Raw genomic sequence first — 21,398 nt, forward strand, 5'->3', positions numbered from 1 at the left:
TTCTTGTCTATTTCTGCCTCTGTTATCTTCTTGTTTTGAGTCACTCTATTTGGAAAAGGCAGCGGAATTTTTGGTTCAGAATGGCTACTGTCTCTCTTGCTGGATGGCTCTGGTTGCTCTTCAGTTGCATCTATCTCTGCAGAAGTTGATTTTTCTGCTGCAGCACTTGGAACTTCAAGCTGCTTGCCACTTCTCAAAGTGATGGCGCTCACATTCCTTGGATTACTCACAGATTGGGAGGGAAGGTTGCCAGAACCTTGCGATTTCAGCTCATTTACTGTTGTAGCCAACTGACTAATCTGTGTCTGCAGATTCTGGATATTGGCTTCTGTTCTCTGCTGAAACTGGACACTGCTGGTTGCCATCTGCTTCACCAAATCTGCTAGACTCAGTTCTGAGCTACTGCTTTGTTGTTGGTCTGGTTTAGCTTGCTGTGAATATTGTTGCCTCATGTTTGGTTCTGCAGCATGGTGCCTGAACTGATATTGAGGTTGTTGCTGCTGCTGCTAGAACTGATTAGAATTACCATACCTCAGATTCGGGTGATCTCTCCATCCGGGACTGTATGTATTGGAAAAGGGGTCATAATTCCTTTGCTGCTACTGTTGGAAAGGTTTTCCAGAAAAAATTCCAGCAACTGTTTCATTGGTTTCTTGCATCTATGGACATTGATTTGTTGCGTGACTTGGTACACAGCAAATTCCACAAATGCTTGCTGGAATGGACTGCTGAGGTTGCTGTGTCTGACTGAGTGCCAAATGCCTCACCAAAGTTGTCAACTCTTCTATTATGTTCTCCATCCTTTGCTGGTTTGTATCAGGGGTCTTCACTTCATTCACTCCTCTTGTAGACACCATGGCTCGGGTACCAAACTGTTGTGCATTGGCAGCCATGTTTGCAATCAATTCATGAGCTGCAGTGGGAGTTTTGTCTACCAGAGCCCCTCTAGAAGCAGCATCAACCATACTTCTGTCCATTAGCATGAGACCTTCATAAAAATATTGAATGAGGAGCTGGTCGCTGATTTGATGGTGTGGACAACTTGCACACAATTTCTTAAACCTCTCCCAATACTCATGTAGAGTCTCTCCAGTAATCTGCCTTATGCCACAAATTTCTTTCCTAATAGAAGCAGCTCTTGAGGCAAGGAAGAACTTCTCTAAGAACATCCTCTTCATGTCCTGCCAGCTTGTGATGGAACCAGGATGCAAGTAGTACAACCAATCCTTGGCAGATCCATCCAAAGAAAAAGGAAATGCCCTTAGCTTGATGTGGTCCTCCTCCACTCCATGTGGTTTCATGTTTGAGCACACCACATGGAATTCCTACAAGTGCTTGTGAGGGTCTTCACCAACTAAGCCATGAAACTTGGGCAGCAGGTGTATCAGCCCTGACTTGAGCTCAAAGTCTGCATCCAAATTTGGATACTGAATTGCCAAAGCGTGATAGTTAACATCAGGTGCTACAAGTTCCTTCAAAGTTCTATTAGCCATATTAATAATATCCTCAAAATCAGAATGCACAAAAATAGAATGATTAACACTACTAATAGAACCTACACTATCAACTTGAATATTAGTAAAGGTAAGTCTTTTATGTGTTCTAATTAAATGATGAAATATCCTATCAATTTCAGGATTAAAAGGATGCAATTCACCAGGCTTAGCTCGTGTCATGCAACATCAGACACATAAGAATGATGGACACACAATATGCCGACAGAATGCTAATAGGGAAATAAAACTAATGAAATAATTTTAAAAAATATAGGACCACCACAGAAGTACTAGAAATAAAATTTCCTATTTTTGAAATTTTTTTTACTAATTTTAAAAATCCTAGAATACTAAAAAACTTGAAAAAGTGATCTAAACGATGGAATTTTGGAATTTCAGGGGTGCACAACTCAATTTAGTCCTTGAATTTTTCTGTAATGTTTGACCAAGTTTCAACTCAATCCGAGTTAGTCGCCAGAAAAATTACATTTTTACCCGTTTGTAGAAAAACACCTACCAGATGAAGGAATTTATAGGAGCTCCTTTGGACAAAGTTGATCAGCGTGATGAATGCTATTTGGACACCAAAATTCAGCCTCAAACCCCAAGGTCAAACTGGTAGTGAAATTTTTGCCTACAAGACTCACAATCTCAATGCAAAAACGCTCAACACAGAACGCAAAACACACTAAGGAAGATTAACACTCTAAATATGTTAAAAACGCCATTGATTCCCCGGCAACGGCGCCAATTTCACACGAGGTCGTACACGGGTCAAAATAAACCTAATTACTATAGTACGAGGTAAGCAACTAGGGTCGTTTCTCAAAGAATCACAATGGCAAATTAATCTATTTGGTAGGGATGGCAATGGGTAAAGTACCCGATGGGCACCCGCAAAATTTACCCATAATGGGTAGGGTATTTACCCGCTATACGGGTATGGGTGTGGGTAAAAACCCGCAAATTTTAATGGGGATGGGTGCGGGTATGGGTATCTAAGTACCCACCCCGCCCCATACCCGCATATATATATATATATATATATGCTTGAACTTTATTCTACAATTATGCATTGAATTTTTGTATTATTATATTACTTATGTGAAGTTATATAAGATTAATATAAAAATATATTTAATAATAAAGTAAACCAAAAAATTTATTTTGGTTTATATTTTTAATAGAAAAATTTATTTACTATTTTATATCATTTAATTAGGCTAACACAATTTAATTATTACATAGTTAATATAAGATTAACTTTTTTTAAAAATATTATTTATATATGACACACATAAAATATTTTTTACACAAATATTTTTGTTAATAAAATCATATTGATGTTTAAATCATAAAGTGAATGATAAATAATAAATATATTATAAATATTTTATAAATTTTACAATCACCTACTATTACCGTAAACTTATTATTTATTAATAATATTTAAATTTTATTTTTATATTTTAATTTAAAATAATATTTTTCTATGTAACATATGTATTACAAGTACAACTATAATCTATTGAATCTAAATAATATTATTCTTACTATTTATTCACATTCAAAGAAGTTTTTGAAAAGATATAAATATAAAAATTATTGTTAATTTTTATTTGTTAATTTTTTTAATATACACGTATATTTCTTTATTATAAAATTTTATTGTAACTATTTATCTTTTATTCAAATTCTTTTTTTTAAATTTATATACATTATAAATATTTAATTCACTAAAATAATTTTTCAAAAATTTATATTTTTGATAAAATACTTTCGTATAGTATATGAGTTAAAAAATACTAGTATATATATATATATATATATTATTTATATTATATTATTTTAATTAAATCTATTATTTTTCTTACAATTTCAAATTCAAAAGTTAAAAAAAATATTTTATGTATCAACTTTCTGTTGTTAATATTGAACTTTTCTACTCTAACTCTATTCTCAATCTCAATGTCTGTCTTACTAAAACTTAATAACTATGAAATGTTATTCATTAGAATTAGTTGTTAATGCCGTCACAAGAAGTTACTACGTGATCCCGCACGAAGGGACAACTATTGTACAGATCTATTTCGTTGTCGTTCTGACATTACCAACAATCAAATCTCACACAAGATAGGATTATCACTAACAAATAACTTGTGTGTTTAGTTTTGCTTATTGTTTCTAAGAATTTTAGTTTAGAAAATTATTATATTAAGATACATTTAACATTTATGATCTTTGAATATTTATTTTTTTATCTATATTTGTACCTTGTTCGACTACTACATATTGAATTTTTGTATTATTATGCTACTTATGTGAAGTTATATAAACATATTTTTCTTTATAAATATTTTTTTCTCAAACAAGCGCGGGTAATGGGTACAAGACGGGTATGCGGGTACCCAGAGGGTACGGGTACGGGGATTAATGTTCATACCCACGAGGGTATGGGGCTGGGTACGGGTATTTTTTTAAAACGCGGGTATGGGGATGGGTATTGTAGTACCCTACCCATACCCTACCCATTGCCATCCCTATTTGTAGAGTGTATAAGACGAGTGGGGTTTGTTTATAAAGGAAACAAAAATGCACTTAATTATAATTAGAATAAAGAGTGAACAGAAATTGAAATTTCAATCCAAGAATTAAGAAGAAAAATGACTACTCTATCACCGGATTTCTAAGAGAGTACATCAACAAACAATTCGGTAATTAACAATGAATTCGAATGAAACCTCAATTCAAACTCAGCATTCACATGAAGACCTTCATGCATTCGATTAGCACATAATTAATTAAAATTCAGAAAACTCTAGAACCTAATTGAATTGTGCCAATTTAATTTACCAATGCCGTTAATCTTAGTTTTCAAACCTGAAAATCCAATTCATGTTCCTTAAAACTCAATTACATACATCAATCGAATAATACGTAATCAACCACATGCATAATCATCAATCCAAACGAATAACTTCAAATCAAAAATATAATTAGCAAAAGGGAGAGAATAAGGAATAGATGAAACCCGAAATTGTTATTGAATTTATGCCAATGTGCGATCAATCAATCCTCAAGAGTGTCATGTCTCTTTTAATCCTTGAATCAGATAGGAATCTAAGCCTCCATGGATGGAGGGAAACAATTCATGAAAGGGAAAAAAAACGAAAATAGAGAGAAGAGAGAGGAAGAAGAAAAAAAAATATGAGGAGCCAAAAAAGAAAACTTAAAATTCCAAATTCAAAATTCTGTTCGTCACTTTGTTCCCTTTTTTCGGCTATGAAAACGGCCTCTTTTTGGTTCGTGGCCTGAAGGACAATTGTACCGTTGGATGTTAGCTTCAAAATGCCACTAGAATGGGCTTAATCGGACATCTGTGGACTGAGATATGGCCCAAATACTGCACCTTGCTCAGGATCCGCGACTGCAGCGTTCTGACTTTTTCCAGGCCCAGTTTCAGCTTCTTATCATCATAATTGATTTCTGACATCTTCATAGGAATTGTGCACTTTCTCTTAGCTTTCCTACAAATCAAGAATCACAATTAAAGGAGTTCTACAACTCAAGATATGGTCCAGAAACTGAAACAGTATCAGAATTTGGCACATACTGAAAAAATTAAATAAAGCCCAAATAAAATTCAAACATCATAAAATGATCCAATTCAACCAATTAGGCACAAAAGAGGATTAATGAGCTAGGAATTAGAGGAAATAATATTATAAAAATCCAATTGATCACTAACCTCTGCATATTTGGATTGTACAGTGAAAGATCTTTCAAACGCAAGTGGTTTCACTTAAAACGGACATCAAAATCATAAGTTATAGTGAAAATGGTGAGATCACTCCTTGTTCTGCGTTTTCAGTGTTTCAGCAGCAAAGGAGACTGTTTTTCTCATTTCTGTGATCTCCAAAACCTGACATGCAACATCCTTACGTATCCTTGGCAGAATTATCTTTCCAACAGTGTATCTTGAGCTCGAATCTGACATCGTTTGCCCCCTCCACCGCATAGAATACGTTAGCACCTTCATTTATACGTTTTCGGCAGAAACAGTGTAAAGAAATAATTGTTTTGCCGTCTATATTGATCTATTTCAACCTGAAAAATTAATTTTTGTAAACTACATGAAAACAGCTTTCCAACGCATATTTTTATGTAAATTTTGAACTTTGTTTGAATACCTTACGAAATGAATTACAAAAAATGGTGCAAATCTGAAAAAAAACTGCGTGAACAGAAGTGAAGTTTAATTTTTCTGCACTTTCCTGTGCATGAAAACTTAATTTTTAAAAGTTTATTTTGACCCTTAGGATCTTAGCTTTGTAACAAAATTTTCGGATAGTGATTTGGACATCGTTTGAATCCGTTACACTTAATTTTACAAACATTGCCTAAATCTAAAGTTTTCCAATTTTCTGCAATAAGTGCATGGCTGTTTCTGAATTTTTTTTAAAAAAAACTAGCTTTTGGCCATTTTGCCTCAAAGGATTCTGATAAACTTTTCTCTGAACTAGGAATGCAAGGTACCAAGAAACTGCAAATTTTGACACCGGAAAGCCCAAGAAAAAGAACTTGCGGACTACCTCACTCACCAAGGTAAAGGAGAGGAGGTATTTCAAGTAAACAGTAAGAAAGGAAATGAATCAAAGAGGGTTGTCCCTTAACCCTGAGGTCTAGAACACATGTATTAGGAGACATGTGGTGTTGGAGTTACATGTTGACATTTTTATATTTACTTGAGACTTTTGATGTTTTAAAATATAATTATAAGTATATTTTGATTTTGACGAATTTTGATTTTTGGTAGAAAATTATTTTACACTTGATGTTTGAGTAAGTATTGCTTTGTGAAAATTGTAAATTATTTTAAGTGAACTATTTAGTCGAAGCTTGTCAAAAACCAAAGATCAATTAAATGAAATGTTTTATCGAAATGTCCAAAATGAGTAATATGCCTAGTATATTTGAAAGGATATCTTATGTGTTGTGCTCTTTAAAAATATATGGTTTGGCGCATGTGTTGTGTGAAGCACTAAGAATATGCATATAGGCATATGCAGGCTGAGTGGGTACCATTTGTGAACTTGAGCCCTTTGAGGGTGGAAAATGCGTGATGATACGCTGAGAGTAAATTGGTATGTAAGTATATACACTCTAAGGAGTTTGGCCATGGTTTTAGCTTTAACCCTGAGTTCAATAATTGAATCTAATGACTAAAAGTAAACCTTTTGTGAAAACTTTGTTTTCTTTCTTTTTTGAAAATAAATGAGTAGTGTAACTCTAGTCGGGTAATGGTTGGAACTCAAGGAAAGAGACGAAGCTAGTGAGCTTGGAACACTTAGAGAAAGTGCATTGAAGCACAGATGTAAATACTTGCCAAGTGAAACTCCAAAAGTGTATGTGACTATTCAGAAGGCAAATGTGTGTGAAATCTCACCCCCCCTGTGAAGGAAGTCACGAGGTTATTTTATAACTGCTGTTAGTGAAAGATAGGGAGGACCTCGACGTCTAGGGGATTTAATGGAGTTAGGTGACTTACCAATAGCCCTATGAGTGTCCTAGGCCTGAGAACTCTGGCTGGGAGTCTCCATGCAATGCTCCTTTATCCTGACCTTCTCTTGAGGCTTATCTTGTTGGTCGAGTTAGATCGGTCGATGGAGGTTCGAGTCCCCACCATACATGCAAAATGTAGGCTGGCTAGTGAAACTCCCAACAACTTCTAAACAATAGGATTGTTATGGATCCAGAGTCACATAAGCATGAAAATAAGATTTTGCCAAACCAAGAGTTATCATTTGCATTAATGCATCATGTAATTAGACTTGCATTTTGTTAGATTGTAAAAGTTACAATTCTATTAATGTGATGTATGCTCGTACTTACATTGTTTTATTTCTTTTCTGAAAAATATTTACTTGAAAATATATCTCACTCCTTCTTTTCTTTGTTGAAATATATTGTGGTGTTGGACATTTTCTTTTAGTTGTCACAAATCTTAAGGATAACCTTTCTCCATCTTATTCTCCACGTTGAGCTTAATTTGAAGAGGATCCTTTAGATACCAAGGAGATAGAAGAGGACCCTTCCAAGGAGTCCTAACCGATGTTTTGTTATTTCTTTTGTTGTCTGCTGCTAAGGGACTCCTCTTATTATACGGTGGAGAATTTGATACTTTATATTTTATTTAGTAGCTTGGGTGTAATGTACTTTGTTTTGGTACTCTAATGTTTGTGGATTGTGTTTTAAGATTCTTGGATAAATTACGGTTACTTTTGATAATTATGGGATTATTTATATGACCAGGTTTATTTTATCAGTTATCTTCTGATTTTTATTTGGATGGAATTAAATAGGCAGAAAAATTGGTTCTTCAATGCATTCAAGTAATGAATGTGAACTCTGTGGGTTCGTCCCATAAGAGAGTTCTAGTTGAAGTGATAAACCACATGTTGTATCTCATATTATTAGTAATTGGCTCATGAGCAGGTGAAAAATATTGGAGTCCCTTTGTGTAGTTATGTCAATACATGGTATGGCTATATTATTCAAGTAGTGCTTACTAATGTTATGATTTTCTAAACTATGAGTAAATGAAGAAAACAAAATATCATGAGTAATTATTAGTAATAAGAGTATGACATGAATCTTTATAAACTGTTGCTTATCAGGTGCATGAAGAATCAAGATCCATATCGTGACTGCTTGTCACTTTAAATTATATCAGAAGCAAGTTTTTCAATACTCAAGAATGATAATGGTATCCATAAACCAGGTTGAATAATCCTATACACTCATGTTTCAAAAAAAAAATCCCATTTGGTCCAAGACTCTTAATAGCAATCTGTATACATTACACGTCAAGTTATTTAAAAGTAGTAGGATTGTCGGTCACGGTCGTTGTTGTCGTTACAACATATCCCCTTTCTTTCATTTATCTCACCTCAATTATTATAAACCCTTGGCAATATTATAACCTGAAAAAGACCTCATCATTTTTACTTGCATTTAATTTATTTAGTGGAGAGTCGGTATATAGTCAAGCCTATGTAGTACACTTTTCTTTAGGAGAACTGAGTGATATCTCATTTTGTCCCTTAGTGAGAGAGGAAAGTAGAGTACCTTAGTTTGACGTTTCAGTGAAAAGTATGGAAATATAAGATTCTAATTAGGAATCCTTTTGATTGCTTATGCTCAGTGATATTACTCTTGTTGCTCTCTTTATCTCATTTATCTTGGGTTCCTTGTGTGGTATTATGTTTCAAGTTATTATGTTATTCTCTTAACCAACACCTTGTTTGAGGACAAGCAAACAGATAAGTATGAGGGAGTTGATAAGTCTGTAATTAGGCCCTATTTTACAGCCCATATATTCATTTTGACCTTTATTTTATTTGGAGTTTGCACTAATTTATATATTAATTATATAGTTTGGTATAAAGATGCCGCAAGTAGACTTTGGGTGCATTTTGGGCCTAAATTAATGGAAGATTAGAGTTTCGCAGCAGTCAGCATGTCCAGACCCTTTCAACAAGAACGATGGTGCTTTGAGCCCATGCACGATCATGCTTAAGGCCTTGCATGATTGTGCTCATCTGCGGGAAGCCCAATTATGAAGAGTCTTTAGGGTTTTCAAACCCTATTAAAAGGGAGACCTCAGGCATTGTAGGGGACACCGTTTTACACCTTGGCTGTTGCTTTTTCACCTCATCTCTCTTCTAAGGGGATTTTTGGCATATTCTTGGCGAGACTTGGAGTTTTGAGCTACCGTACTTGAAGACTGGGAACTCATCTCATTCTAGTTTTCTTTTCTTTATGGCTTTATTTATTATTCTTTTAGTTCTTTTCTTTAGCATGAGTAACTAAGTCCATAGCTAGGGCTATGGGAACTATCGTTCATGAATTTATGAGATTTTGATGTTTGAATCTAAATTTGATTTCTAGTTTTGTGATTAGATTTTATCCTATTGCGCTTCTTTCTTAATCCTAAATTAATTATATCGTCAGGCGACTGTACCTCGGTTAATTAATAGATCAATAGGGTAAAACGAGACAAGGGATTAGGTGGACTAAACCAATCTTTTTCTTCTAATAAATTAACAAGTTCATAGGCTCCTTAAGGTTTCTTAAATTGATGTCTTGCATGCCCATTGGGGATGTTAATTTAGAGAAAAGAATATTAATATTACATGACCATTAGGTATTAATAGTATTCGTGTCAATGATTGGTAATCACAAGGAAATTGGATTTAGAGTTAAACAAAAAAATAACATAAAGGATTGAATGAGAAACTCATATGTCCTAGGTTTCTCTATGATAAGTTTAACCAAGACGTGCATTGTATTCCTTACTCTTAGTTTTATGATTGATTTTATAAATTCTTGTTTTAATTAATCTCGTATCTTTGAAGCTTAAACAGTTGAATTAGGAAATTCTTAGTAATTGGAAATCAATCCTTATGGGATGATATTTCTAGAACTTAATTTAAAAATCCTTTATTACTTTTCGATGGGTACACTTGCCCTTTGAACACTTACCAGATTGATATATCTATTCTAAATCATAATTGTTTAAAAATTCCATTTACTTATTTCACCATTTATTTAACCTTGTATTCAAACACATACTTAGGCTTTTGTGATTGTTGATTTCTTTTATTAATGCAGCATCCATGGACCTTAATACAAACTTTGTTATTACTAAGTCTCAAATATGCATAAGTAAATTTGCCTTATGTTGTTTTGTTTACCCAAAGACATACTTAATAACTTCTCTGCTAGAATTCCCTTTTTAACAGGAGATTCAACTTACATCATTCTCTTACTGGAACACATTTTGACCAATTCATCAGTAAATAGATATGACATGTCTCCATTCTTTTTAACTGAAAAGTTAAGACATAAAACACCCCAAATTTTGTAATAATATTTTAATTGCTATGTATGTGTATATATATATATATATATATATATATGAAATTTTCCATATGTTTGTATGATTGAATTATTGATGATGATGTGTATTGGATAATAGTGTAAATACGTGAGGTGATTACGGATGCGTACAAGCGTATTTGAATATGTTTGGGACTGGATTGAGAAATTGGCTAAGTGTTAGATACAGGGTGTTCTCGCTGCAGCGAGAGGGTCCTGGGAGGAAGGCGTGAAATTGTCGCCTTCTCGCTGTAGTGAGAGGTCCTCGCTGTAGCAACAGTTTATGGTGCATTTCTAGATGCAGTCTCGCTGTAACAAAAGAGTCTCACTGTAGCAAGATTTTGCAGAAACCAGGGTACAGTTCCCTCTGAGATTTTTGCTGTAGCGACAAAGGGTGTCACTGCAATGAGAGATGTCTTGCTGCATCGAGAATGTGTCGCTGTAGCAAGCGTGTCACGATCAAAAGGGTATTTAAAGGGTTTAGGGTTCGAGAAACCCATTTCTTCTCTCTCCCTTTGAAATCCTTTCGATTCTCTCTACTCCCAACCCGTTCCTACCAATTAAATTGCCTCCAAAGCTGTTTGGGAGCTAGATTAAAGGTTGAAATCAAGTTTGGGACGCTTGGAGGTAAGTTTATAAGTTAGGGTTTCGGTTTCTCGCCCCATCTTCTTGTATTCTTGGTTTCTCATAGAGATTTCCATGGTTTAGGGATGAAGGATCCGTGTTGGAAGCTATTCTACCATTGATTTCATGGTGGGTTTCCATTCTAAGGTAAGGAGGAGTAAATCCCAAACCCTAACCCCTCTTAGGTAACTAAAATAAAGGATTCGTAACTATTTTGTTTACTATCTAAATGTAATTTGTAATAAAGGCTGTGAATAAATCTGTTCTTAAAGGAATATTACACTTTTAATGCAAAAACATCATTTGGCAGTAGTTAGAATAATGCCCAACCTTAGGATAGATGACTCTATGGCTATTATTGAGAAATGTGAGTGAAGGATTGTACGATTGGGCTGAGTCCGAAGGTGTCCGACCTCCGGTACCTTGTATTGATTGTGTGACGTGTGAACTTGTGTAATGAATATTTAATGAAGATTGAGGTATGTTGAGATTGGTTGATGATGAATGACATGATTATTGTATATGTGTTGTTTAATAGTTGAAGTATGTTGAATGAGTGAATCAGTGACATAAATGCAAGTGTGTGTGAGCATGTCGATGATTGAATAAAGCAAATGGGTGAAGATGACATATTGAATGTTGTTGAAAATGAATATAGGCTATGTGCCGTGTGCTATGACTGAATGTGGGCACTGTGTGTTGTATGCGAATATGAATGTGAATGAAATGCTAGAAAGAGTAATTGTAATAGGGAGTCATAATAGATGAATGGATGTAATTATAATACAGGTATTGTGGTACGATCCAAAGGACGTACTCATAATATATGTATTATAATACACCAAATTATTTGGTTAAAGCTCACGCATTATGACTCATTGCTCTATAAAAAAGTGTGAAAAGAATGAGAAATGTGGTGGTATGTTTAGATAGCTACAGTGATACAACTGGGGGTATAGAATCCGGAGAAGATTTGGGAAATCTTGGAGAAATGAGGGTGGTGAATGCTTGTGTGGATAATGCACAAGGATTTACTAAAAATAAAAGCATTCACAGGCCACACACTTATTTTCTGACGAGACTCCTGATTATACCTTTGCTAGAAGGGGCTGGGTCAGCACACGTATATCCGTGTTGCTGCGGCTAACCGACGGCTATCTAAGCTGTGAAGTCCTCAAGGGATCCCAGGGGCATTGAATGTAAATGTGAAAAGAATGTTAAAGGGTGATGTGCAGGAGATAGTATAGAAATGGTGCAGTTGGAATATATGCATTATGTCATGTTGGTTGATGTTGTCGTGATACGTGTGTTATAATACATTGACGGGTGTGATTGGGACATATGTATGATGACATATCGATTGACGTGGTATAAAACATGTATTGTGACGTGCATGATAGTAAGCAGACGCATGCTATGAAAGTTAGCGAATGTGATTGGTTGTTTATCTTGCGTGTATTATTCTGTGATAGTAAAATGTATGATTTGAGTGTTATTGTGAATTAATCCCTGTTGATTGGTGTTATCAAGTACCGTCTATGCATGTGAGTATTTATTTATGTTAAACCAAAGATTTAGTAGGGCGGGAGATACTCACCCTTACTAATATTTTCAAGTGATGGATGTCAAGAGAGAAAGGTGTCTACCCATCCTAGAATCATAGTCCAAGGGTATTAAAGGGAAGGCTGCTCTGTTGAGATTAGAAATGTTTGAGAAAATGTACTATTTTATTCAAATTGTAATTTGTGATAACTAAATTGTGTAAAGGATTTTAAAGGCCAGATATAGAATTTATGGTATTTGGGTCAATTTCGTTGAAATTATTTCCTTGTCATCTTTAGTAAAAATCCCAATTTTATATGTATTCGTAGTGAGCTACATGTTTTGTTAAAAATAAAGTTAAATTTTATCTAATCATCTCAAGTTTTCAAAATTTTACCCTTGGAATAACATGAAACCTTCATAAGAAGAAATTTGTAAATTTTGCTATTATGTTACTATGGAGTTTGAAAGTGAAACTAAGTAAATTATTTTCTATTCGCATAAAAGTTTGTTTATTTAAATAAAGAAAATGAAGGTGTTACAAGACTAAGTCCAATGTTGAATATCACTACCATTAACCATTTCTATAAGGATACTCCCCTCTTGTTCTCTTACTTTGAATGCTTCCATAACTAAAATGTGATATTATGCGATCAACACCGAACTAAATCTCATCATAAAATCTATGATGAGTTCAAATTTATCCTTATGCAATAGCTCCATTACCTTCTTCAAATTAACCTTTGGAAACTTCTATTATATTGGATTACTCTCACTTCTAGATAGTTTTATTCTCAAGAGATATCAGTGTTATGAACTTTCCAATTTTCCCTATATTTCCTCTAAGTCACTTACAACAAAGGTTCATATACGAATGATACGTAATCACCCAGAATTTAGGATTTATCCTTGTATCTAGTATTCTGTTGATTGATATTTCTTAATTTATTTTTACTCAATTGTATTTTGTTCGTAATTCAATTCGATTAATTTGCAATTTTCAAAACTCCAAAAACCTTATTTGTATTTTAAAAAAAAAACTTAAAATTGAATTTGACTGAAAATATATTTCTGTGAATCGACCTAGGTTTGATTCTATACTACAAAATCTTTAAAAAACTTAGTTATTTTGATAGCGACTTAGCATCGTCTATCAAACCGTTATTCTATAATTCTTCTTATTTTCTACATGATCGTTGTCCCATCGTATCCTTGGTTTCGACATTATTATTTGAAGGGATAAAAATTAACATTAATAAATAAAAGAAAGAAAATAAATGTTATATTTTTATATTTTTAATCCTCCTTTACTTTATTATTAATTTAAAAGTGATATTATTTAATCCTCCTCATCTTCAGCCAAAGATTTCTCATCCCAATTAATTTGTAGTTCGGTTTAAAATTAATCGTTTGCACTAAAACAAATTTTCAATCCAAAAAATTTCAACAATGAACCCATTTTTTTTTTTCAAAAATTAAATTGGTTCCAACTTTTAATAAACCCATGAACCACATGCTATTATGTGACTTCCAAAATGTCAAAAATTCAAAATCAGCCCATTATGTAACTTCCTTTTACATGTGAGCTAAGCAAAATTATCTGCTATTCTATTCTGAATGATGCTTTCCAATCAAATCTCGTACATGTACCTCTGAAAAGTTTATCTAACATCTCATCTTTTGCATTATTATAATAGAATGCTAAACTTTAGTTGAATCATTAAAATAAATAAATTGATTGTAATGATTTTGCTCAAAGAATTGGCTCTTATTCTTTCGGAGCGACACTATTTTTGGTGAGCTGCTTAGCTTTGGGTGATTTGTGACGAGGAAGGTGGTGGGTCCAAAGATGATGACACTTTGAGTTCTTGTTTTCTCAACTAAACAATGTTCTTGTACACTTATGTTTTCCTCTTTTTACCTCTTTTTTTTCTCTATACTATGACTATTTCTTTTTCTCTTCTTTTGTTTGTGTTATACATTATATAACTATATTAAGAAATTAGTTGTGAATGGGACATTTGAACTCTATGTTTAAGCATTGATTTTTAAATGGATCTGTGCATCATTTGTCAGCATGCTTAATGTGAGAGATAAACTTACTTGATGGTCCAAAATGTGGTGATACTGTTTAGTTTTTGTTTTTCTTCAATTTTCTTCTTTCTTTCAATATCTTGTTCCTCTAATGCTCCTAATATTATTTTTTTCCTTAATGTTTTCTCTTCTTCCTGTTCTATGCTTTTGGTTTTTTCCATCCCCCATAGTTTGGTTTACTTCTTTCTATTTTATTTTGTTTTTAGGACCTCTCACAAGAGGCCAAATTTTTTTTATCTGCCTTCCATTTTTTGTATAAAGTATTTACTTGTTTCTGGCTTTAATTTTTTGCAATGTTTAATTTCCATTTTTGGGAGCCAAACTTGACTTCCTTCTAGCTTGCTTCTTTTTGCTAAGACCAGTTCGTATTTTTTAAAAAAAGAATAATTTATTATCATTCTCTTCTTTACAAGACAAAATCAATTTGAACTAATCATTTTCTGGTATACAACAAAAACAAAATAAAATTTATTATTCTCACTTAATAATGAAATTTTGATCTGAAAATTCTGTTTCTTTCTATTACTTTGGATGGATTTTCATTCAAATTTTAATTTTTAGTAAGACTTACAAAAGTACAGAAAGTGAAAAAAATAAGACTAAAGGTAACCGATTTAAAATCTCATCCGTTCATTAATAAATAACTATATCTAAGGTGAAGTTTTGTTTTTTGGTCCATTAGTTGAAGGGTTAATTACCCGTTGGCAAGTTGGCAAGAAGGGGAAAAAATGGTCGTTTAACTGTACATTTCACTAGAGAAGCACAAATTGCAATTGGTCCAATATGGTGTTTATTTCACTGAAAAGGACAAAGTTATTAAGATTTTGAGAGCATAGGACCGTATAAATGGTTTAAACTTAAATAGTTTCTTTATTTAAAATGCTTTAAGCAATTTTGGAGTAAAACTATTTTGCTTATGTAATGTTTGTTTTGTTCTTCGTATCTCAACAAAAATAAATTCTTTGTTCTAATTTCAAAACAAACCACGCTCGGTGGTATAATTTACTTTTCTTCATAATTGTATTTCATTAAATAGGATGCATGAAAGGTGCACACTGCTGCAATGGTTCCCCAAAATTCTAAAAGAAAATCCTGCTTTTTTTTTTTTCTTAACAATTTTTAAATGAGTTAACTTCTTAATCCGGTGAAAAGTACATTTTAAACGAACGTGCATCCAGATATCTAACCCACTCACAAATAAGTGATTGGCAATAAAGAGATACATAAATTAGCAAAAAAAAAAAAAAAAGAGATACATAAATAATTGGAACAACAAATTTTTAACTTTGGATATAGTGAAACAAATATTAAAATAAATTAAAATATACTACTTTTAAGAATTAAAAGGTTAATTTTTCAAGTTGTTTATGTTTTGCACTGTAATTTAAAATTTGAATTTAATTTTAATATAATATCATCAAAAAAAATTTGATATTATTAAACAATTAAAAATACTGTAAATATAAATTTCAAAGAATTATTATAAAAGAATTATTTTTAATAAATAATAATTCATAGGTAAATAATAATATTTTAAAAATTATACTGTTAATATATTTAAATTAAATTTTTATATATTTTTATTGATTAAAATATTTTTATCAGTAACGTGTGAATTCGAATTGCTAGCACATCAATGGTACATATACCTCGCACCACATTTAAGAGATAATTAAATATAGCCATTTTCGAGCCCCGCACACAATTTCAATTAACTATTAATCCTAGAATATTCAAGGAAGTGTTCATAGTGAATTTTATCGAGTAAATAAATAAATTTAAGAATAATTTAGGATTGAATTTTATAATTTTTTTATTAGATTTTTTATAGTATTTTTAATGTAATTGTTTAATAACATTGTAACAAGAGAAAAATAAAAATAAAATAGGGTAGAAGGAGAATTCCTAAAAAAAAATTAGGGTAAGGTAATGTAAACTTTGAATAAAGTTAATTGTATTACAAAAATAAATTGCAAAAATATAAACATGAACATGTAATTTTTAATGACAATCAATATAGAAACTATTAATCTCTTTTTTTGGATTAGCACTCATGATTTAAATTATAACTCCTAAATAATAAAATAAAATTCTATTTATAAGTATAGTTTAAATTAACTATCTAAAACATGTTATTCTAAAAACATAATTGCTTAAAACACGTTTTTGTAATCGCTCTTGCATGTCATTTACAATTTTTGTCATGTGTCTTGATATGCAACTGATCTTAACCACACCAATGCATTTAGAATTTTGACATTAATTCACCATTTTTTTTACAAGTCTTTGTTATTTGAACTTAAACCATTTTATACTTAAAATATTTCATCTTTCTTTTGAAGTAAATTAGTTTTCGACAAGTTTTTTCTCAAAACATTCTTTCGACAACTCTTTATAAAAATGTCAAAATACCTCTTTCAACAAATCTCCTCAAAATGTTACTCTTTCCGCTTAAGACTAGGTTCCTATGACTATCTCTATGAGAACTTGCCGAAAAAATATTTTTTTCGGCTAAAATCTAATGTTTTTCTGATTCTCCTATATTTAACAAAAACTTGTAAAAAGCATATTTTTATGATCACGCCATTTTTTAGTTGAAAACATGCACTTTAATTTATACAAAAATAACAATATTTGTAGAAGTATTGAACATTCTCCTTACATTTTTCAAACAAAATAGGTAAAAAAATGTCTTAACCATATAAAAGCAGCGCCATTATAATTTATTTATTTTTTCCAAACAGGATGATAAACTAATATGAAGAACGGAAGCACAATTTATTCATCAAGATAATTGTTATTACATTATTAACAAAATGAATTTACAAAACATGATTTTCCTTGGGACAAGCTTGCAATAACGTTGCCACCAGTTGCTCCTCAGAAATGCCAGCATTGCACATGTTAGCAAAGGCTCTTGAGTATTTCCTCCCATAGCTTGACAAGGCACCGCAATGGCTCTCGTAAGTTTTTATCTAGTGAATAGTGCAAAAATGTTTATCATCCATCATCATATTATACAAATATTAAAGAGTGAACACATATATATGTATGGCAATTGATAAATTAAGTGTCTACGAAATTTTAGGTCACATGTGTATCTAAGAAATTATTTCGATAATATTACTTACAAGGGTCTTGAAGCAATCCCAATCATCGACAAGAGGTTGGCCTGGTGGACGAACATGGAGCATCACCGTTGTGCTTTTCTCTTTTCCAAACAAGAGATCCCCTATGAGATGGACAGCATTATCTACATGATCCCTATGAGCAATTTCATCTTCAAACTCTTTTTGAGCTTTTAACTTCTCCGACGAACCACCCGAAGCCCTTTTCACCTGAAATTAAAAAGAAACAATCACTTCTCTTCTTATATGTGTACTTAAAGATGTTCAACCAAGAATTACCTTGTGGCTGAGGTAGAGTAAATGGGCATCATGTTGGTTGACAACTCTTGTTTGAGTGGATGGTTCAAAAGAATATGAATTTGCATAGTTGGTCTGGTGGTATTCATCACCAACACTAGCAGGGCGTGCACCACCAAAGTAGGTATCTAGAAAATCATTTTTCAACTTTTTATCTCCATATTGCATCACATGAGAACTCATATTCATATAACCAAGTAACGTTCTCCGACGAACCTATAATCATTGAGAATATTAATTTATATTCCATCAACATCATTAAATGAGAAACAGATATAGAGTTGAAATGATGGCTTACAGCTTCATATTGTTTCTGCAAAGTTTCTTTTGTCAGGTCATTCTCGTCACTGCTCCGTAAGCAAATTCAAACAACCAAAGTAATTGATACATGAATAATGGATAAATATTTACACATACAAATCTCGTACTATTTTTATTTAAATATTTAATTTCTAATTACAATTAAAATATACAGAGGCCTGTGACACTTGCTGTTATAAGCTGTTGCAAAGGTGTAGAAATTCAGCATACTACATTAAACAAATCATATACACGAGGACTTATTCCACAAGCATAACGTATTGTAAAGAATGCGCATTTAAAAGTAATAGTAAAAGCAATATCTTTTTACTAATTAAAGAACTAAAAAACCGTAAAAATGAGTATACTAATGATGAATATTTAAATATTGCATGCATACCTGTCTTCTAACCATGAAATGCTATACGTATCTCCCAAACAAGTAGTGTACTCAGGCGGTGCAGAAGGGTAGAAATCAGGACAGTAAAATGCATAACTACTCTCATTTGCATTGGAAGCTGTGGTTACGTATATGTTTATGTTATTCGGAAGAAGCCCTTCGAACATGCTCCCAGATTCACATGCTTCCAAGTATATAACCTTATTTTTCGCAGAATGAATTAACAATCCATCAATTCAAACCTTATTCAATTGGATCTTACAATGATTTTTATTATAGATAATATTTTTAACATCTCATGCATATTTTTCGTCATTATCAATAGCATAAACACTATTTTAGTACGCTTTAAACTCTAGCTATGCATATCCATTCTTATTCATAAACACTATTTTAAATAAGTTAATCTATTGAATTTGAGATTATGGTGACTAATTTTACTTATTATTATTATTATTATAGTGGTAACTGGTTATTAAATAACAGGCTTTAAATATTCAAATATTACTAAATAAATGTTTATTCAAATATCTATAAAAAAAATATTATAGTGGTAACTGATTATCAAATAACACGTCATAAATATTCAAATATTACTAAATAAATGTTTAGTCAAATATCTAGAAAAGATTATAATTTACCTATTAAGAAGCACTAAATATACCGTATTAAATATTTTAAAATACTGTAAAAATTATGTAGCGAATGCTTTTTAAAATTTTAAGTTAATAAATATATTTTAATGATTTAAATTATTATAGAAATACGGATTAAAATTTATTCATAATTTTAATAAAAAATACTGTTAATTTTTAACGCGTGCTTTCAAATTCAAATTAGAGAAACATTTCGTTAAATACTAATATATAATTGTAAAATTAAGTATCTGAGTATAGTATTTTGAACTCAGTAACGTTTGGCGTTTATGAGTGAGCTAGTTAATTCTGCCTTGGAAATATAGATATAACATGCTCAACATTCAAATAAGAAAAACTTATCCTCAAAAACATGGAAACTCACCATCTTTTTATAGGATTTAGTGGAATGTTTCTTCTTCAACGCATGTACAAAATCTTTGGCCGTGATATAATCCTCATCTGGCATGCCTGGTCAAATAGTATTTAAAAATAAAATATTATACATACAGATAAGAATATATTGAAGAGAAAATCTTAATTATACAATTAAAATTCATTAAAATAATTTATAATGAACAAAGATAAACTCTCTCACGTCTCTTGTTCTTATATAAATAATTTTCATATTTATGTGAGTGTTTATACAAAAAATTTATCCTCAACACGGAAAATTCAGAAGGTAGTGAGTAACTGACCGATCAAACCTGGACTTCCATGATCTGTGTAATAAATGAAAATGATGTCATTTGGACCAGTTTTGAGCACTTTGCCACTACCTCCGGAGAGAGCACTTCGGTTACCACTAAGTACAGCGAAGAAGTTTGCTACACTTGCGGCTCCTCCGGTATAATCCTATCATAGGGAGTTGATGTGATGCCTTTTATCATAAATATTATTTATTATAAGCTATAACAGTTATTGCTTCTTCATTTTATGGTAATATCAGTGTTAATAAAATATTTATTAAACAAATAATAAATAAATTATGATAAAGTTATATTGAATATTAAAAGAGAATAGTCAGTAAATTGTTTCTATAAATATTTCTAATTTTTAATTTCTTAACTAATATTATTTTATCAATATTCTAATTTACCATATATTACCAATATAAATTCATAATATTTACAAAAAGTAAGATTAGGATTGAAAAGCAAAAATTTAAAGATTTTTTAATTTTTGTAAAATTTGATATTTGGGTGGTTAATTTTGAATAGAAGACAATTTAATTGTAAAAATTTTGAGTAAGAACTAAAACTGAAGAATTTTAGGTAAAAAGAAATAGACCGATGAGGAACTTAATTTAGTAAAAAAAAACAAAAGTTGCAGAAAACTAAATTAGAGGAACAAAGATATAATTAAGGGAAATAAAAGTGGTAGATACCTTGGGAACTCCCTTATAGACATTTGGACCCTTTGGTTTATTGATTATAACTCCGGGCCTTGGGTTTTCTGGATTTGAGGCGATGTCATCATACATGAAAACAATGATGTTTTCATCTTTAAGGCCACCATTTTTTAGTAACTGATAGGCATGACAAACATCAGCTTGGTGCCTATAGTTTTCATAATCCTTAGAACCAGCAACAAGTAAGGCCCATCTCTTTCCCTGTGAGTATTGATTGGGCACAAGACGCACACCTTCCAACACACTCATTGTCAAACTCATCCACACTGTGGCTATCACTGTGACCCAACACTTGATTTTCAGATTCATCTTGTCTGCAAATTTTTTGAGAAAGAAAGAGCTGTTTTCAGTACTCACAATAGAACAAGTTATGCCTATATTAGTCAGGAGGGATGTAGTTCTACTACCAATTCAACATGTATATATATAATTGAGTTAGTAAAAGTCACATAAGAATCCATCCATTGTATTAATTGAAATGTTAGAGCATTTATTAAGAAAATTACTTATTATATTAAAAACATTGAGTAT

General features: G+C 31.8%; 1 protein-coding gene across 1 annotated transcript; it reads right to left on the reverse strand.

Moving 5' to 3' along the window:
- Positions 1–1,325: 1,325 nt before the first annotated feature.
- Positions 1,326–21,176, reverse strand: LOC113859483 (vacuolar-processing enzyme delta-isozyme-like). The gene is made up of 9 exons (XM_027492245.1): positions 20,844–21,176; positions 20,155–20,311; positions 19,842–19,927; positions 18,822–19,021; positions 18,420–18,468; positions 18,104–18,337; positions 17,828–18,034; positions 17,528–17,671; positions 1,326–1,505 (listed from the first exon to the last, which is right to left on the reverse strand). Exons 1-9 carry the CDS (start codon positions 21,174–21,176, stop codon positions 1,326–1,328), a joined length of 1,590 nt encoding a protein of 529 aa, XP_027348046.1.
- Between the last annotated feature and the right edge of the window lie 222 nt (positions 21,177–21,398).

This window comes from Abrus precatorius, unplaced genomic scaffold (genome assembly GCF_003935025.1).
Source record: "Abrus precatorius isolate BTA unplaced genomic scaffold, Abrus_2018 Scaffold2, whole genome shotgun sequence".
In the NCBI taxonomy this organism is placed as follows: domain Eukaryota; kingdom Viridiplantae; phylum Streptophyta; class Magnoliopsida; order Fabales; family Fabaceae; genus Abrus; species Abrus precatorius.

Coding starts and splice junctions, on each gene's coding strand:
- LOC113859483 (XM_027492245.1), bottom strand. CDS start 21,176: ATGAATCTGAAAATCAAGTGTTGGGTCACAGTGATAGCCACAGTGTGG. Junction 18,469..18,821: donor ATTTCATGGTTAGAAGACAG/GTATGCATGCAA, acceptor CTTACGGAGCAG/TGACGAGAATGACCTGACAA. Junction 17,672..17,827: donor GGGATTGCTTCAAGACCCTT/GTAAGTAATATT, acceptor ACTATTCACTAG/ATAAAAACTTACGAGAGCCA.